At 45.9% G+C, this 20,354-nt stretch overlaps 1 protein-coding gene across 3 annotated transcripts in view; it reads left to right on the top strand.

The window, feature by feature from the left end:
• The window catches only part of B4GALNT2 (beta-1,4-N-acetyl-galactosaminyltransferase 2 (SID blood group)), a 44,603-nt gene extending 24,936 nt beyond the window's left edge, over window positions 1-19,667 (top strand). For all 3 annotated transcript variants that reach the window (XM_065531367.1, XM_005583596.4, XM_065531365.1), the window contains exons 6-11: window positions 1,477-1,657; window positions 2,980-3,066; window positions 6,965-7,152; window positions 8,939-9,079; window positions 11,493-11,712; window positions 12,336-19,667. In XM_065531367.1, coding sequence (XP_065387439.1) covers window positions 1,477-1,657; window positions 2,980-3,066; window positions 6,965-7,152; window positions 8,939-9,079; window positions 11,493-11,712; window positions 12,336-12,541 — 1,023 coding nt within the window. In that variant the 3' untranslated portion in view covers window positions 12,542-19,667. The remainder of the gene's footprint in view (window positions 1-1,476; window positions 1,658-2,979; window positions 3,067-6,964; window positions 7,153-8,938; window positions 9,080-11,492; window positions 11,713-12,335) is intronic.
• Window positions 19,668-20,354: the final 687 nt, after the last annotated feature.

Below are 20,354 nucleotides of genomic sequence, written 5' to 3'. Positions count from 1 at the left end.
TTTTAGAAAGTATCTGTCGACTGACTAGTGTCAACAGTGTTGGGAGTGACATTGTCCAGTTTCCTTTAATAGATAACTGTGATGACTCACAGAAGACAAGAGAAGAGAGTGGCTGTGGGGGTAGCAATGAGGTGGAGAGGAGTAAGCCAGTTCTAGTTGCATTTTGGGGGCAGAGCTGAGAGGACTTGCCGCCGGACGGGCTGTCTGTGTGGAGAAAAGGGCAGAGCAAGGAGGACTTCCCTTGGGGCCTGGAATAGCTGAGTGGATGGAGGCGCCATCCGCAAGGCAGAGGGAACGGAGGTGAGGGTGGGAGGAAATGGGTTTACAGAGGAAAATCAGTAGTTCCATTTTGAAGACAACAGGTTTGAGTTGCTTGTGAAATGTTCCAGCAGTTGGATCTCAGAAAGGTGAGCTGAGACCTACTACAATGTGACCCCATCTGCAAAAGAACGGGTTTTATTTTTTTTTTATTTTTTTTTTTGTTGAGACAGAGTCTCGCTTTGTCGCCCAGGCTGGGGTGCAGTGGCCAGATCTCAGCTCACTGCAAGCTCCGCCTCCCGGGTTTACGCCATTCTCCTGCCTCAGCCTCCCGAGTAGCTGGGACTACAGGCGCCCGCCACCTCGCCCGGCTAGTTTTTTGTATTTTTTAGTAGAGACGGGGTTTCACGGTGTTAGCCAGGATGGTCTCGATCTCCTGACCTCGTGATCCGCCCATCTCGGCCTCCCAAAGTGCTGGGATTACAGGCTTGAGCCACCGCGCCCGGCCAAGAACGGGTTTTAAAGCCATGGGAACAGATGTAATCTAGCAGGAAGGTGTGGAGTGAGAAGGGAAAAAAGTCTAGGATTGGAGTTTGAGACCAGCCTGGCAAACATGGCAAAAGCCCGTCTCTACTAAAAATACAAAAACAAATTAGCCAGGTGTGGTGGCTCATGCCTGTAACCCTAGCTACTCGGGAGGCTGGGGCAGGAGAATTGCTTGAACCTGGGAGGCGGAGGTTGCAGTGAGCTGAGATTGTGCCACTGCACTCCAGCCTGGGTGACAGAGCAAGCCTCCATCTCAAAAAAAAAAAAAAAAAAAAAAAAAAAAAAAAAAAAAAAGCATCCAGATCATGTTCTGAAAAACTCCATTTGGAGATAGAGAGAGAGAGGAGGAGGAGGAGTTGTCAAAGAGAGGTCAAAAAAGGCCGTGGGTCTTTTTTGTCACGAAGAATGGAACCCTGCAAGCTGAGAGGTGGGAATGTTTCCAGAAATGGGTCCTTTCATCCTTGGGGCCCTAGGACTTGGGGGTTTGGGGGCGGGGGCGCTAGCACAGTGACTCCCTGCAGAGCCAGCCCTACACTGTCAAGGGCACCCTGGTGCTTCTCCCCTCACCCTTATGTGCTCTGCCGTGGCTCCTGGCCTGGGTATGTGTGGACCTTTCCAGAGAGATATTTTCCAATCTCTGCATTGAGCATCATTCTACCTCACCCACCCTAGGTCACCCTGACAGCTTCTCTGGGGACACTGAACACCCTTGCTGACGTCCCAGACAGTGTAGTGCAGGGCAGAGGCCAGAAGCAGCTTACCATTTCTACCAGTGACCGGAAGCTGTTGAACTTCATCCTTCAGCACGTGACATACACCAGCACGGGGTACCAGCACCAGAAGGTGGACATAGGTGAGAGCTTGTCCTTGGGGTGCAAAATGCTTAGGGATCCAGAAGATCCCTCTGGGCCCTCTCAAAGTCGTCCTCCTTCAGGAAGCCTGCCTGTTTTTGTGTGTTTTTTGTTTGTTTGTTTGAGACAGAGTCTCACTCTGCCACCCAGGCTGGAGTGCAGTGTTGTGATCTCTGCTCACTGCAACCTCCACCTCCCAGGTTTAAGCGATTCTCCTGCCTCAACCTCCCAAGTAGCTAGGATTACAGGCGCCTGCCACCATGCCCGGCTAATTTTTGTATTTTGAATAGAGACAGGGTTTCACCATCTTGGCCAGGCTGGTCTTGAACTCCTGACCTCATGATCTCCCTGCCTCGGCCTCCCAAAGTGCTGGCATTACAGGCGTGAACTACTGCACCCAGCCTGCCTGCCTGCTTTTAAGATTCCTGCCCTCTTTCTTCTTTCTAACCCCAGACACATAACTTCATAATTGCAGTACCCAGTACTAACCCCACATTGCCATTGACCCCATAGAGCCACTCGGGGAGAGAACAAATCATGCTGTGTGCGTTGCACATGGTGAGAACCATCCAGTTCTGCCCCCAGTCCTCTGCTGCTCTCAGAGCTGAAGATTTCCACTGCAGTAGAGGAGGGAGCCAGCCTGTGCCTCAGCATCTTGTCTTGGGCACTAATAGGAAAGAACTGGGAGAACTCCCCGTTCCAAGGGCAGTGACTTTGTCTCTCCCCTCCTTCCCTCCCACCAAGAAGTTCTAGGGAGAACAATCCCTGCCACTCTCAGGGCAGCCTGGGTTTCTTTCTGGATGAGTTAAAAGCACCCTTTTCTCTTTTGACCAGATACACAGGATGCATTCCCAGGACACCAGCGGAAAAAAATGTAACAGGGTTACAGATGATATTCATGGTCACTAGCTAAAGAGTTAATTCTCCCCACCTTCAGATTTTCAAACATTCCTCTTCACAAGATTACCCTGTGAGGCAAAATAGGGTGGGTATTGTTATCCTGGTTTTGCAGACAGAGAAAAAAGTCAGATAGGAAATGGTAAAGTCAAACTTAGCCCAGACCCTCTGGTTTCAAGCCCACTCCACCCTACCACATCCTCACAGGGGAAGGAATGTGAACTTAGGAGTCATTGAGCACGTTGCCCCAGGGACACAGCAAGGCGGAAGCCTGAATGCCAGATACTCTATGGGGTCCTTAATCTCATCCCAGCCAGGACTCTCCCCACCAAACCTTCACTCGCCTGTCATGGTGGCTTCCCGGGGTGGCATGGAGTTTGATCCAGACATGATACTGCCTGTGCCATGACCTTATTTCTCCCTCCAGTGAGTCTGGAGTCCCGGTCCTCAGTGGCCAAGTTTCCAGTGACCATCCGCCATCCTGTCATACCCAAGCTATACGACCCTGGACCAGGTAAGGCCCTTGTCCTTGGGGCTCCATGGTGGCACCCTGTGAAGCTATTGGTGAAATTCAGAAGGGATCACCTCTGAGACGGAGGATAATTGATCAAAATGACAGCTCTGATATGCTCCCTGACAAGCTTTGTTGGGAGGAAAAAACTTCTAGGACACAGTCCCCTAAAATTGCTCAATGATATTTAACTTATTTTGTGGTTGTGTGCTAGTTTTGGGAAAGAAAAGCCAATGAATTATAACATTTTAGTAAGTAATAATAATAAAAAGAGTGGTACTGAATCAAATTGGAAATCCAGATATAAACCCAGTACATGTTGGAATTTCACTGTGTGATAAAGACAACTTGTCTGGCTGGGCGCGGTGGCTCACGTCTGTAATCTCAACACTTTGGAAGGCCTAGGTGGGCGGATCACCTGGTCTTTCAAGACCAGCCTAGCATATGGTGAAACCCCACCTCTACTAAAAATACACAAATTAGCCGCGCGTGGCGGCGTGTGCCTGTAATCCCAGCTACTCGGGAGGCTGAGGCAGGAGAATCTCTTGAACCTAGGAGGTGGAGGTTTCAGTGAGCTGAGATTACGCCACTTCACTCCAGCCTAGGCAATAGAGCAAGACTCTGTCTCAAAAAAAAGAGAGAGAGAGACAGCTTGTCAAATTAAAGGAGGGCAAATGAACAAATTAAAAATGGGCTTTTCAAAAAATTATGTGAGATAATGGTGTAGCTATAAGAAAGATAAAAAGCTGAATCCAAGTGTGATGGCACCTGTAATCCAGCTCACACCTCTAATCTCAGCTACTCAGGAGGCAGAGATGGGAGGGTGGCTTGAGCCTGGGAAGTTGAAGCTGCAGTGAGCCACGATCACCACTATACTCCAGCCTGTGCAACGGAGCAAGACCCTGTCTCAAAAAAAAATTAACAATTGAAAAATAAGTTTTAAATTAGAAGTAAAACTTGAATCTATGCCACAGTTCATACCAAGATAAATTCCAATTGGTCAGATATCTAAATACGTTTTAAAGTACTAGAAAAAAAACTTGTAGTTTAAAAGTCAGCCAGGTGTGGTGGCGTGCACCTGTAATCCCAGCTATTGGGGGGCTGATGCAGAAGAATCATTTGAACCCTGGAGGCAAAGGTTGCAGGGAGCCGAGATCCTGCCATTGCATTCCAGCCTGGGCGACAGGGCAAGACTCTGTCTCAAAAAAAAAAAAAATTGTAGTTTAAAAAGCAATCTTAGGGTATAAGGCATGACACAAAACTCAGAGACCATGAAGAAAAAAATAAAAATATAAAATATATAAAATTTTATATATTAAAATTAGCAAATTTTAATAAGTAAAGTTATATAACAAACGACAAATTGGGAAAAAATCTTTAATTCACGTTAAAGACAAAGGTCTAATTTTACTTAAGGGCATCTATGGGCCGGGCGCAGTGGCTCACGCCTGTAATCCCAACACTTTTGGAGGCCGAGACTGGCAGATCACGAGGTCAGGAGATCGAGACCACCTGGCTAACACGGTGAAATCCCATGTCTACTAAAAATACAAAAAATTAGCCAGGCGTGTTGGCAGGTGCCTGTAGTCCCAGCTACTCGGGAGACTGAAGCAGGAGAATAGCGTGAACCCGGGAGGCGGAGATTGCAGTGAGCTGAGATCACGCCACTGCACTCCAGCTTGGGGGACAGAGTAAGACTCTGTCTCAAGAAAAAAAAAAAAAGCATCTATGAATCAATAAGAAAATAACACCCAATAATGGAAAAATGCGCAGTTCAGAAAAAATTAAATTCAGCAACACTTTTAGCCGTTAAAATATATGCCCACTCTCACACTGAGAAAAGTGCATACGAAAACTACTTTCAGGCCGGGCGCGGTGGCTCAAGCCTGTAATCCCAGCACTTTGGGAGGCTGAGACGGGCGGATCACGAGGTCAGGAGATCGAGACCATCCTGGCTAACACAGTGAAACCCCGTCTCTACTAAAAATACAAAAAACTAGCCGGGCGAGGTGGCGGGCGCCTGTAGTCCCAGCTACTCGGGAGGCTGAGGCAGGAGAATGGCGTAAACCCGGGAGGCAGAGCTTGCAGTGAGCTGAGATCCGGCCACTGCACTCCAGCCCCAGCGGCAGAGCAAGACTCTGTCTCAAAAAAAAAAAAAAAAAAAGAAAACTACTTTCACATCAAAAAGGTTTTGGACAGGGCTAGAAAAACAGCATATCAATTGCAGTTAGGAATGCAAATTGGCACCTCTCTGGAGGCAATTTGGCAATACCTATCAACATTTTAAATGTGTTTAAATGTTTAAATATCCTTTAGGCTGGCAATTCCATTTCTATAAATTATCCTACAGATATTAATATATGTGTGAAACGACATTTGTTTGAGGTTATTTATTGCAGCACTGTTTGCAATGACAAAAAACAGAATGGGCTGGGCACAGTGGTTCACACCAGTAATCCCAGCATTTTGGGAGGCCAAGGTGAGCAGATCACTTAAGGTCAGGAGTTCAGGATCGGCCTGGCCAACATGGTGAAAACCCATCTCTACTAAAAATCCAAAAAATCCAAAATCGGGCATGGTGGTACATGTCTGTATTCCCTGCTACTTGGGAGGCTGAAGCAGGAGAATCGCTTGAACCTAGGAGGCGGAGTTTGCAGTGAGCTGAGATCATGCCACTGCACTCCAGTCTGGGTGACAGCCAGAACCTGTCTAAAAAAAAGGGGCAAGAGGGTGGCACAGGGGGAGGGTTCTGGAACAACTGCTGTCCAAACGACTTCTGATTTTTGTCATTCTAGGAAAGTGGCTCTGTGTACTCACCCACTAACAGGTAGGGTTGTGGCTTCCAGCATGCATTAACTCCAGCTGGCCCCATGCCATGCAGACACGGGAACTGCACAGTCCGATGCCAGTTCTCCGTTTAGTGGCTGAATCCCAAACACACCTGCAGCTCCAGTTGTGACGTCATGGGGTCTTTTCCGTAGGAAAGCTGTCCGCTCTCCAGTCTCTTGTACGTCACATGCCTTAAGATAGACAATTCGGTCCAGGCCTTGCAATCTCCAAGTAAACGTATTTCTAACCATGTCTTCCTGAGGATAGAGATCAGGTAAGCTTTTCTCTAGGAGTTGCAGATGATGGTAGAAGCAAGTCTCAAGATTTGTAGATGTTTTCTCCTCTTCCTGGGCTCCATGACCCTCCATATTGAACCCTTAGATGGCACAGAATCTGATCTCCATGATTCTGTGCATTTCAACTCCTAATACTAAGACGAAGACCAGGAGCATGTAATCCCAGCACTTTAGGAGGCCGAGGCAGGCAGATCACCTGAGGTCAGAAGTTTGAGACCAGGAGACTAGGAGCTGAGACCATCCTGGCCAACATAGTGAAACCCCATCTCTACTAAAAATACAAAATTAGCCAGGTGTGCTGGCACATGCCGATAATCCCAGCTACTTGGGAGGCTGAGGCAGAAGAATCACTTGAACCTGGGAGGCGGAGGTTGCAGTGAGCCGAGATTGCACCATTGCATTCCAGCCTGGGCAACAGAAGCAAAACTCCATCTCAAAAAAAAAAAAAATAATAAAATAAATAAATAAATAAATAGCAGATCACAAGCGAAGTGCTAACAGGCAGGAGGTGTAAAATAAAGCATTCAGACAGACAGTTGGGAAATGACATAGTGGAGCCAACAGAACCAGGAAATGCAACAAATTGGGTATGTTGTAAATGTCTTTATTTTCTAATGCAACTGACAAACTCTTATTAAGCACCTCCTGGGTACAAGAGGCATGAGACCCACAGACACTGACAGGTTATGGCAGAAATAAGCCATTGGATCAAAGCAGGAAAAGACAGTGAAGCTTCCTACAGGACAGAGCTCTGACACCCACTGTCTTCTGCCCAGAGAGGAAGCTCAGAAACCTGGTTACCATTGCCACCAAGACTTTCCTCCGCCCCCACAAGCTCATGATCATGCTCCAGAGTATTCGAGAGTATTACCCAGACTTGACCGTGATAGTGGCTGACGACAGCAAGAAGCCCCTGGAAATTAAAGACAACCACGTGGAGTATTACACTATGCCCTTTGGGAAGGTATGTCCCTCTCAGATTGGGGGGCACCTGCATTCCAGGACAAGAGGGCCCCAGGGTCAGGTTCCACCCTGGATGGGGCCGCTTCCATAAGGGTCTTCCCAAGAAAGCACGGTCCAGGAGTAGGAGTGGGTGAGGGCTGTCCTCTGAGTCCCCTTGCTGATTCAGAGAGAAATTGGTCAGCCTCACTTTTCCGCATTCATGAGGTGGTTATTCCACCTTTCCTCATTTTTTTTTTTCTTTCCCTTTTTTTTTTTTTTTTTTTTTGAGATGGAGTCTTGCTCTGTCGCTCAGGCTGCAGTGCAGTAGCATGATCTCAGCTCACTGCAACCTCCACCTCCTGAATTCAAGTGATTCTCCTGCCTCGGCCTCCCGAGTAGGTGGGACCATGAGCGTGCACCACCACACCCGGCTTTTTTTTGTATTTTTAGTAGAGACGGGGTTTCACCATGTTGGGCAGGCTGGTCTCAAACTCCTGACCTTAGGTGACCCGCCTGTCTTGGTTTCCCAAAGTACTGGGATTACAGATGTGAGCCACCACGCCCAGTCTCTCATTTCTATTTTTTTATTTTTCATTTTTTTGAGATGGAGTCTTGCTCTGTCACCTAGGCTGGAGTGCAGTGGTGCAATCATGGTGATCATGGCAGCCTCAACCGTAAAGTCTCAAGTGATTTTCTCACCTCTGCCTCCCTAGTAGCTGGGACTACAGGCATGCACCATGATGCCAGGCTAATTTTTAAAATTTTTTGTAGAGATGGGGTCTCACTGTGTTGGCCAGGTTGGTCTCGAACTCCTGGGCTCAAGTGTTCCTTCCACCTAGGCTTCCCAAAGTGCTGGAATTACAGGCATGAGCCACTGTACCCTGCTCCCATCTTTCCTCATTTCTGATGTGGAAATTGACTGGGGTCCTTACAGTGACTTGAGGTCTCTGACATCCCAAAGATTCCTGACATGTAGAGAAATCTCTCATCTCCATGATTCTACCAAAGCTAGGGTCTTGGCCTCTCTCTCCTCTTTCTCTCTCTCCCTCTTTCTCCTTGACTCTCCCTCCCCACTCTCTTTCTCTCTCCTTCTCCCTCTCTTCTTCCCACCCTCCTGCTCTCCCCTTCCTCTCTTTCTCCCTACTCTCTCTTTCTCTCTCCCTCTTATTCCCACCCTCCCTCTCTTCCCCTGCCTCTCTCTCTGCCTCCCTGCTCTCTCTTTCTCTTTCCCTTTCTTCTTCCCACCCTCCCTCTCTCCCCCCACCTCTCTCTCTTCCTCCCCACTCTCTCTTTCTCTCTCCCTCTCCCTCTCTTCTTCACACCCTCCCTCTCTCTACCCGCACCTCTCTCTCTCCTTGCTACTCTCTCCCTCTCTCATTTTTTTCCTCCCTCTCTCTCCCCCTTCCTTCCTCCAAGGACAAAGGAGGAAGTGAATATTATACATACCAGACGTCCCTCAAACTTGACATCTTACAGGAGACAAAAGGAGAGCCATAGAAACTGTCATGTGAAAAGGGACTTCAGCCAATTCATATAGGCCATAGAGCCAAAGAGTGACTTTCTAGCCTTTTTTTGTCTCAGTCTTTGATCCACATAGTCACTGTCCCTTCCAGACTTTCTCTGAGACATGGACTTCCTTCAACCCTGTGGTTCTCAGCCTTGGCTTTACATTGGATTCGCTCGCACCGGTTCTAAAGGAATTTGTCTGCAGTGCATGCAGCCTGGCCGTTGGAAATTTAGAAAGCGCCCCCAGGTGATTCTAATATGTGATATGGGCAACCACTCCTTCAACCTCATTTCATCTATAGGGTTGGTTTGCTGGTAGGAACCTGGCCATATCTCAGGTGACCACCAAATACGTTCTCTGGGTGGACGATGATTTTCTCTTCAACGAGAAGACCAAGATTGAGGTGCTGGTGGATGTCCTGGAGAAAACGGAACTGGACGTGGTAAGGGACAGTTGCCAGTTTTACCCAGCCGCAATCTGTAGAGATGGAGAAGGAGGGAGATGAGAGCGGGAAGAAATATATGAGAAGAGGAGGGGGAGGGAGGGGAGGGAGAGGGGCTGGCACAGGAGGTGAATAGGCCAGTGCAACCCAGGTGGAGAGTGCTGCACCAGCTCAGGCCTCCACACTGACTTCTCTTTGAGTAAATTACAACCCCTCCCTAATTTGCAATTGTTTTCCTTTATTGGTGTGTTTATGCAGAATTTCTAACTTCCTCCATTGACTAGTATGAGATTAAAGACAGCAGCCCTCTGGTTCTGTCACACAACATTAAAAACAGTATAAATGGTACAAAGCTTTAAAAGCACACATGGCACTAATGACATTTTTAAAAAGAATAAGAAGAAAATAATAAAAACAGCCTAGGCGTGGTGTTTCACACCTGTAGTCCCAGCCCTTTGGGAGGCTGAAGCAGGGTGATCACTTGAGCCCAGGAGTTCAAGACCAGCTTGGGCAACATGGCAAAACCTCATCCGTACAAAGAAATAAAAAAAATTAGCCAGGGGTGGTGGTGTGCATCTGTAGTTCAAGCTACTCAGGAGCTGAGGGGGGAGGATCACCTGAGCCCAGGAGGTCGAGGATGCAGTGAGCTGAGATTGTGTCACTGCGCTCCAGCCTGGACGACAGAGTGATACCTGTCTCAAAAAAAGAAAAGAAAAGAATAAAAACATCAAAAGCAAATTCACCGTAGAAAAGAAAAAGGGGCATGGATGAGAAGGTAAGTGGTGTCGTGACCACAGTTAACTCTACTGCAAGTGGACAATCTGCAAAACACCTAGATCAGCAAAGACATCTCTTGGCAACTCGTACAGAGACCAGAGCACAATAACTTAAGAAAGAAGATGTTCCAGCTCATGTGACAAGCACACTGGCAGCTGAGCTGGCTTCAGGATCATCCTGGATCAGCTTCCTTTTCTTGTTGCTCCTCGATCCTTTGGTTCCCGGCTGCATGGTCAGGAGGAAGATGGGAAGAGGAAGTGAAGGGAGAGCAGGTTTCTTTTAAGGATGTGATGTAAACATTTCTCGCATCAGTTCTAAATCATATCCCTTCAGCCAGAACTTGGTCACACAGTGAAACCTTGCTGCAAGGGAGGTCGGGAAATGCAGTGTTTTTTTCCTTAAATAACAAATGGGCTTTTGTTTTTTTTTTATAGATTGGGGGGCCCAGGTGCAGATAGCTTATACACATGTCTTTCGTAGTGCTGAAGTCTGGGCTTTTAGTGTACCCTTTACCCGCATAGCGAACATTGTACCCAACAGGTAATTTTTCAACCCTCACCCAGTCTTCTCTTTTTTTTTTTGAGACAGAGTCTTGCTCTGTCACCCAGGCTGGAGTGCAGTGGCACGATCTCGGCTCACTGCAGCCTCTATCTCCTGGGTTCAAGTGATTCTCCTACCTCAGCCTCCCGAGTAGCTGGAACCATAGGCACATGCCACCGTGCCCAGCTGATTTTTGTATTTTTAGTAGAGACAGGGTCTCACCATATTGGCCAGGCTGCTCTCGAACTCCTGAGCTCAGGAGATCCACCCACCTCAGCCTCCCAAAGTGCTGGGATTACTGGCGTGAGCCACCATGCCCGGCCTAACCCTCGACCACTCTTAACCTCCTACCTTTTGTATTCCCCGGTGTCTGTTATTCCACTCTGTATGCCCATGTGTACCCATTGTTTAGCTCCCGGAAATGCAGTCTTTAGCTGACTAGTTGACTATGTCATAAAACTCAGAAGGGTCATTTACTAAAAGGAAGAAGGAAAGAACAGGTGATGGGGGACAATGAGCAGACTTTACCATGTCCCCCTTAGAAGATTATGATTCTTTCAGAGATAGATGTACTTGCTCATCTGTTGTGCTCAGGCTCAAACATGAAAATACACGTCTCTTCTGTGAGTTCATGGATAGGCAGTTCAGAGAGGTAAGCCAGGAGCAGAAAATAGTAGGAAGACACCTCGAGACAAACAGCTCCCTGCAAGACATCTAACAAGTGGAAATTCCGCAAATGGACCAGTGCACACGGGCTGCCTCTTACCCACACTGCAGTACTCGTCTCCCAGTGGAAGGGAGTGAGTTACCTTCTTCTGGAAAGATAACCTTCTTTGGTCTTGGGTAAGGGCTACTCATGCCAAGGAGATTTTCTGGGGTACGCAGGAAATAAAAGAGCCCAGGGACCCAACAGTAGTCTAGTGAAAGCCGTGGCCACAACAGCAAAAAGGCAGTCCCTGAGGGATAATTTGAAGGATAGATAGAGAAATAACAATTCTTGTTATAACCAAGGTGCAGTCCAGCAAGGCTTCCTGGAAGAGGCAGGATGAATATTGATCTGCACTCTCTAACATGGGTTTCTCTGCCTGCTGGTTAGGTAAGCGGCAGTGTGCTGGGAAATGTGTTCCAGTTTAAGTTGTTGCTGGAACAGAGTGAGAACGGGGCCTGCCTTCACAAGAGGACGGGATTTTTCCAACCCCTGGATGGCTTCCCCAACTGTGTGGTGACCAGTGGCGTGGTCAACTTCTTCCTGGCCCATACGGAGCGACTCCAAAGAGTTGGCTTTGATCCCCGCCTGCAACGAGTGGCTCACTCAGGTGGGAAGGCTGAAAGAGTGAGGAAGGGAGCTGGGCTGGGAATTAGCTACAAAAGTTTGTTCTTTCCAAGGGCTGTACCCAGCTGGCTGATGGTGGTCGCCTGCCCAGCAGCAGTATGTCCTTTTCCCCTTTCTCCCCAGACTAGGGAGCTCTTGATCTCTCTGACCTCCCTCCTCACGTCTCTTTGACTTCTGTGTATCCTGTAGGCTGCCCTTCTTTTCCTTTCCCTTCCTTTCCTTACAGCTCTGTCTTCTTCCTCCTTTCCCATGCTGCTTCATATTCTATTTTTCCAGAAATCCTGTCCTGTTAACTGCTCTCTCTTTCCCTCTTACTCCATCAGCCCTGGAGTCCACAGTTCTGTCCAGTTTGAAAGCCAATCTGTGCCTCTCTGCCTCTGTGCCCATATCTCTGCCTGAGAAATGAGCTTATTTATTTCCTTCCAGCTCATCAGCAGGGACAGGCTCCTAGAGTTAAGGGTGTGGCTTCACGTGGGGCTTCACAGTTCACACTCTCCAGTGTATGAACTGTGTCCTCTCCCTGGGACTCTCCCCCCTCAGACCTGGAATAGTACCCATTTTTCTGACCACAGCTCCCACTTCCTTCTGCTCTCCCTCTCTTTGCAGAATTCTTCATTGATGGGCTGGGGACCCTACTCGTGGGGTCATGCCCAGAAGTGATTATAGGTCACCAGTCTCGGTCTCCAGTGGTGGACTCAGAGCTGGCTGCCCTAGAGAAGACCTACAATACATACCGGTCCAACACCCTCGCCCAGGTCCAGTTCAAGCTGGCTCTCCACTACTTCAAGAACCATCTCCAATGTGCCACATAAAGGTGTGAGGGCATAGGAGAAACACTAGACTGGCTGGTTATGGTATCTATAGCAGGCCACCAAAAACTGGACTCCTGATAGGTGAACATTGTAGCAAACCAGCTGGTGAGTAGGGCAAAGGGAAATGGCTCAGTTACTGAAGTACCAATCAGAGGTGAAGGGTCGTTAGAAATGAACCAGTCACTGACCAGGGCAGTGGAGACTGTATTAATAGCAATGATTTGTACAATGCCCTGCTTTTTATGAATCATTTACATGGACAGTATCTCATATCATCTCATCTGATCTCACACAGAAGACTACATTTGTTGGTGTCCTCAGTCAAAAGAACAGCTGCCTGGTCCTTGATAGTTGTTTGGTGGAGATTCTGTCACAGTCAGAAGCATTGGCTCCAGCATCACTGTCGTCCCTACATTTGTATTGGGTTCTATCTTGTAGACTCAAAAATGTGAACAATCTAGGGTCCTTGCCTTGAGGAGGTTTGCAGCCTGGTTCAGTTCAGTCTAATCACAGAATCAGGCAGCCAGGGTCAGAGGATCAGAGAAGGGAAGGCATCATCAGGTCCCAGGCAGCAGAGGAAGTCTCCGTGGAGTGAACTTGTTAGGAGCCTGAAAGCAGACATTCAGGCATCAGAGAGGGCAGGAGGGTCCTGGGGCCATCCCACTGTCTACCAGAACAAAGGCTGCCCTGGCATCAGACTTGCTCCAGACCTGTTCCAGAATGCCAGGGATTGAACTCAGAGCCCATGCCAAGGTGTCCAAGGTGTGACGGCAAACAGACAGTGTGAGTGTGGTGACAGGCCACCAAGCTCCAGGGACCTGAGGCCAGTTGCTGATCACTCAAAACTCATGACATTTACAGAGTGGTTCCATCACTCTGTTGTTGGATAAGCCTCTTTCTGTTGCCTGGGGGTTGGCAGATTGCTGAGACCAGCTCAATCGTGGAGACCCTAACCCAGCGGTGCTGGAGGAATTAAAGACACACACACAGAAATATAGAGGGTGGAGTGGGAAATCAGGGGACTCACAGCCTTCAGAGTTGAGAGCCCCAAACAGAGTTTGACCCACATATTTATTGACAGCAAGCCAGTGATAAACATTGTTTCTATAGATTATAGATTAACTAAAAGTACTCCTTATGGGAAACAAAGGGATGGGTCAAAACAAAGGGATGGGCTCTGGCTAGTTATCTGCAGCAGGAACATGTCCTTAAGGCACAGATAGCTCATGCTATTGTTTGTGGCTTAGGAATGCTTTAAGTTGTTTTCAGCCCTGGGTGAGCCAGGTGTTCCTTGCCCTTATTCCGGTAAACCCACAACCTTCAGCGTGGGCATCATGGCCATCACGAACATGTCACAGTACTGCAGAGATTTTGTTTATGGCCAGTTTTTGGGCCAGTTTATGGCCCAGCTTGGGGGCCTGTTCCCAACATGTCCCGCTTTTTTGTTTTCCGAAGCAATAAAAGCAAAGGCAGCTTTGTCATGGTGAGCTACTCTCAGGAGTTGGGATCCGTATCTGCAGACTATACAAAGACAAACAACACAGATTAAGAGCACAATCATCACTGAAATCACAGAGCTACCAAGTGTCTTTATCTATTTTAATGGGTTAATAGCTGCTAATCTGTCTGCAGCTCCTTCAAGCACTCCAGTTCCTGGCATTAAGGTCAGGTGTGCCCAGGATGCTTTAAATATTTGTTCTTTTAATTTTGCAATATCCAAAGACAAGTTTGTAGGGTGTCCTTCTAGATGCTTTTTTATTTTTTCCTAAATTTTGATCTTATTAAGAGTCATTAATAGTTTCCACAAATCCTTATGTTTAGCTCCTACAGTGGCCTTATCATTTGAGATTGAGGTGCCACTATACTGCCATGTTTCCAGATAATAGGAACTCTTGACGTATTTCTTACCCTTTCTAGCATCTGATGTTTTGTTTAGACCAGCTGAATGTAGTGTGGCCGTGGCATGCAGACTGAGAGGTGCAATTCAGCTAAACATCCCCTTAGGGGACTAATCAATAATGATTCCATAGGAATTGTTGTGCAGCACTTCTGCCTGTTCTGCTATGCAATCTTCCCAAACAAGTTAGTTCATTATTTCTAGCCAGGTCCAATTCTGTTTACAAATAGATTTTTGAGGGTGGTATGCTTCAATTATAGGAGCAGATTTATTATGGTAAATACTGAGATCAGAAAGCATGTGTAACTGTGTCATACAGTGATTACATCCAGGCATTATTGCCAGCCAAGATTGATAAATATGCCCAATAAGTATAATTGTTCTCTGTTGTTCCTTGTTGCAGGAACACTCATAGCAATGGTGATCACCGCTATCATAGCTATCATTAAATTACTCATTGTGACTGGTTGTCCCACTTTCCTCAGGTTTTCTTCCGCCATCTGTGACAGCTTCTTGATCTGTCCCCAGGTAGGTGGCTGTGTTCGACAGCTGTTGCTTGTGATAGTTGGGGTCCTCCTCAGCGTCAGTCTTGACATGGCTGCAACCAGGGTCTCCTCGGGATCCTCCTGGAATCTCTTCCTCAGCATCTGGCTCATGATAAGGTTTCAGGTGTCTTGACGGCACCCAAATTGGCTGTTGATTCAGTCCTGAAGAAACACAAGCACAACCTCTACCTCAAGTTATTATTTTACGTATTTCCCAAATTTTTGTTATTGGATCTCTCCACCAGACCAGTTGTTCTGCTTCTGTCTTTGCAGCTGGTTTCTGTATATGCTGTTCAGCTGCTGGCCTTTAGGCAGGCTCAAAAAATTTAATGTCAATAATGCTAGAATCAGTTGCATATGGGGTGTCCCATAGTCCCTGTTTTCCCCTTTTGCTTTTGCAACTGCTGTTTCAGGGAGAGATTCATTCTTTCTACTATAGCATGTCCTTGAGAATTATATGGGATGCCAGTAATGTGTTTAATATTCCATATAGAGAAAAATGTAGCTAGAGCTTGGCTAGTATAGCCTGGGACATTATCTGTTTTAATAGAAGCTGGAATGCCCATCACTGCAAAACACTGCAAAAGGTGACGTTTAACACAGGCAGAAGACTCTCCTGATTGGCATGTAGCCCACACAATGTGAGAAAAGGTGCCCACACATACATGTACATAAGCTAGTCTCCCAAACGAGGGAACATGTGTGACATCCATTTGCCAAAGATAATTAGGTTCCAATCCTCAAGGATTATTAACTCCTCCTGTAAAAGATGAGGAATCCACTATTTGGCAAGTTGGGCATCACTGGATAATAGCTTTAGCTTCTTTCCAGGTAGTGCTATATCTGCGTTTGAGACTAGAGGCATTAATATGGGTTAAATTGTGAAAGTGTCTAGCATTAGATATTGCATTAGCAACTAGGCAATCAGCCATTTGATTCCCTTCAGTTAAACGTCCTGGAAGAGATGCATGAGCCCTTATGTGAGTGATGTAAAAAGGATACATTCTACTCCTGACTGCTGTTTGCAATTGGGTAAATAAAGTCATCAGTTGCTCATCTGTGTGGAATCATAGTTGAGCATTTTCAGTTGTGTGGAATGAACCATGTATGAGGAATCAGAAATCACATTAATAGGCATATTAAAAGCAGTCAATACCTCAATTACAGCTACCAGCTCCACTTTTTGAGCTGAAGTATAGGGAGTCCGAAGCCCTTACTTTTTAAGCCAGAATAAGAAGCTTTACCATTACTAGACCCATCTGTGAAGACATTTTCAGCACCTTCAAGTGGTTTGAATTTAGTTATTTTAGGGAGAATCCAATTAGTTAATTTCAAAAATTGAAACAATTTTGTTTTGGGAAAATGATTATCAAGAATACTCACAAAGTCAGCTACATGGGTTTGCCAAGTAAGACTATTTATAAAAGCTTGCTGTATTTGTGCCTTCATGAGAGGGACAATAATTTTTCCAGGATCATATCCATGTGATTTAACAATCCGAGTTCTCCCATTTCCTATCATAGTAGCGATTTGATCCAAATAAGGAGTTAGAGTCCATGAATTAGTATGTGGAAGAAAAGGCCACTCTACAAGATCTTGCTCTTGAACAATAACACCAGTAGGTGAATGCTGACTTGAAAAAATTAGAAAATCTAGAGTCTTTTCTGGATCTATTCTATTTATTTAAGCTTTATGGACTTGCTTTTTGATTAGCTGCAGTTCTGCTTCAGCTTCTTTTGTTAATAGCCAAGGGCTAGTGAGACTAGCATCTCCTCTAAGATTAGAAAATAGATTACTCATGGCATAGGTAGGAATGCCTAGAGCGTCATATCCAATTAATGTCCCCTAGTAATTTTTGAAAGTAATTTAATGCTTTCAGTTGATCCCTATGTATGGTTACTTTCTGCGGCACAATGGTAGTGTCATTTACTAAGGTCCCCAAGTAGGAGTAAGGAGTAGCAGTCTGAATTTTGTCAGGAGCTATAATTAAACCAGTATGAGAAATCAAATTTTGCAAGTGAGCATAACATTGGAGTAATATATCTCGAGTGGGGGCAGCACAAAGTATATCATCCATATAATGAATAATGTAACACTGTGAAAATTTTTTTACGAGTAAGTTCAATTGCTTGCCCTACATAAGTCTGGCAAATTGTTGGACTGTTTAACATGCCCTGTGGCAACACTTTCCAATGGAAATGCTTAGCAGGCTGCAGGTTGTTTACTGCAGGAATTATAAATGCAAACCATTCACAGTCCTGCTCAGCTAAGGGGATAGTAAAGAAACAGTATTTTAAATCTATGACTTAAAGGCCAATTTTTTTGAATCATAGCAGGGGAAGGCAGTCCTGGCTGCAATGTCCTCATAGATTGTATAACTGAATTAATGGCTCTTAAGTTAGTTAACAGTCTCCATTTACCTGATTTTTTCTTAATTATAAAAACTGGAGAATTCCAAGGGGAAAATGTTGGAGCTATGTATCCTTTTTCTAATTGTTCAGTAACTAAGTCCTCTAAAGCCTCCAGTTTCTCTTTACTTAGCAGCCATTGTTCTGTCCAAATTGGCTTATCTGTCAACCATTTTAAGGGTATAGGTTCTGGAGGCTTAACAATGGCTGCCATCAAAAATGATATCCTAATCTTTGGCGGGAACTTTGTCTTTCCGCTTGAAGCAGTTCTTTCAAACCTTGCCAATTTTTCCTAGTCCCATACCAGGGACATACCCCATTTCATGCATCATATGTTGACTTTGAGGGCTATACAATTGCTCTGGAATTAGAACTTGTGCTCCCCATTGTTTTAACAAGTCTTTTTCCCATAAATGTATAGGTACAGGAGTTATAAATTGGTTGAATAGTCCCAGGTTGTCCATCGGGCCTTCACAATGCAAAATACAACTACCTTGATATACTTCAGGGGCTTTACCAACTCCAACTATGTTAAATTGAGCAGGTTGAATTGGCCACGTGGATGGCCAGTGTTGTAGAGAAATGACAGAAATGTTTGCTCCTGTATCTACCAAACCTTTAAATTTCTTTCTCTGAATAGTTATTTCACAGGTAGGATGTTTATCAATAATTTGATTCACCCAATAAGCTGCTTTGCCTTGTTTATTTGTGCTTCCAAATCCTCCTGTTCGTTTAATTTCACTTTTCCCCATTTCCACATACAGCACAATCAGGAGTTGTGCTGTATGCTTTCCTGGCTCTGCTTTCCAGGGAAGAGAAGTAAATATAACAATTTCAATTTCCACATTGTAATCTGAATCAATAACTCCTGTATGTACTTGCACTCCTTTTAAATTTAAACTAGATCTACCTAGAAGTAATCCTATCATCCCCGCTGGCAAGCATCCACAGACCCCTGTTGTAACTTTTTGTGGGGGTTCCCCAGGCATAAGGCTCACAGCTTTTGTGCAGCATAAAGCTACTGCAGCACTACTGGCTGTGGTGGGGGACAGACATTGTACAGGGGTGAGGGAGTGAGCTATAATATTTCCCTGTTGATCTTGGGGGTGTATCCTAACAGGGAACTGCCATGCTTCTATATCATCCTCTCGTCTAGCTTGCTGAATTCCTGCCTGAATAGAATTGAGAGTGGTTGCTCAAGGCGCTGCTAGAACAGTCACTGGGGCAACTACTTTTCGCCCAGTGTCCTCTGGAAAAGAAAGATCTGGAGGGTCAGGTCACTAGTTCTTCAAAATAATGAGGGGGTGCAGAAGGATAGGGACAACCCTCTTCCTCTTTTGCTGCTTTAGCTTTAGCTGGCAAACAAACCTGCTCTGTCATCTCTTCTGTTACTTTGTTATACTTTCCTTCCTTCTCATCATTAGTGTGAAAAGGTTCCAAGGTGGAACAAACCAGAGCCCACACTTGTCCCATTGTTACCCTGATGCTTCTGAGTTCCCCTTCTTACTCACTACGGGGATTGCTTAAGAGTACTTGGGTGTCCTCCAGCTTAGTTCCATGTTCTCCAACCGTCACTCCAGAGACCCTTCAACCAGGGTTCAAGCCCCACGTTGGGCGCCACTTGCTGACACCAGCTCGGTCGTGGAGACCCCAACCCAGCGGTGCTAGAGGAATTAAAGACACACACAGAAATATAGAGTGTGGAGTGGTAAATCAGGGGACTCAGCCTTCAGAGCTGACAGCCCCAAACAGAGTTTGGCCCACATATTTATTGACAGCAAGTCAGTGATAAGCATTGTTTCTATAGATTAACTAAAAGTATTCCTTATGGGAAACAAAGGGATGGGTCAAAACAAAGGGATGGTCTCTGGCTAGTTATCTGCAGCAGGAACATGTCCTTAAGGCACAGATCACTCATGCTATTGTTTGTGGCTTAGGAACGCCTTAATAGGTTTTCCACCCTGGGTGGGCCAGGTGTTACTTGCCCTCATTCCAGTAAACCCACAACCTTCAGCGTGGGCATCATGACCATCACAAACATGTCACACAGTGCTGCAGAGATTTTGTTTATGGCCAGTTTTGGGGCCAGTTTATGGCCAATTTTGGGGGCCTGTTGCCAACAGCAGATTCTATGACCCCTCCAGCCCCGCCTTCACAGTTTCTGTTTACCTGTAGACTTTTTCTTCCTGAATGTGGCCTAGGGTAGTTCAGGATCATTAAAAATGTGTTCTGTGAGATATTATTAAAAATTCCTGAAAAATGGACTTACAGCAAAATTGATTTTGGTGCTCAAATAATTTTGAAAAATACCGCTATGTCTCCTTCTTGGCAGGCTGCAGTTCACATTAGTGTAGTAAAGGCTCTGAGAAGACCTGAGGTAAGGAAATCTCTTTAACTTTGTTTAATTCGGCATTTCTGAAGTATGGATAGAGACTAGCAGTCATTTTTTATTCTCCCAAAACAGAACTGAGCACATACCTCATTCATTGTATGTCATAAAGATTATATTGCTATAGTTTTTCTGTATACTAACATAGCTATAGGCCGGGCATGGTGGTTCACACCTGTAATCCCAGCACTTTGGGAAGCCATGGCAGGAAAATTGCTTGAGCCTCAGGAGTTTGAGGCCAGCCTGGGCAACATAGCAAGACCCCATCTCTAGTAAAAAAATAAAGGATAAATATAGGCAGCCTTTGATTGGAAGGAAAAAATAAGATAAACAAGCATAGTTATATAGAAAAACAACATTGCATTGTCCCATCCCAACACAGTCCCATATGAATCCTCTTAGATCCAAGCAAGAAGAGCCCCTACCTTGACCTTGTGCTCTAGAGTACCTTGCATGTCACAGACATGTGCATTTACTGATGAAGCCCAGGGCATCTCTGTCACTTAGGATCCAGTGCTTGGCACCAATACAGCATGACTGGTAACCCTAAACATCCACTCTTGGGACTAATGCT

This window comes from Macaca fascicularis, chromosome 16 (assembly GCF_037993035.2).
Source record: "Macaca fascicularis isolate 582-1 chromosome 16, T2T-MFA8v1.1".
NCBI classification, from domain to species: domain Eukaryota; kingdom Metazoa; phylum Chordata; class Mammalia; order Primates; family Cercopithecidae; genus Macaca; species Macaca fascicularis.
The sequence above is the reverse complement of the archived record's forward strand: the minus strand, read 5'-3'. Positions and strand labels throughout refer to the sequence as shown.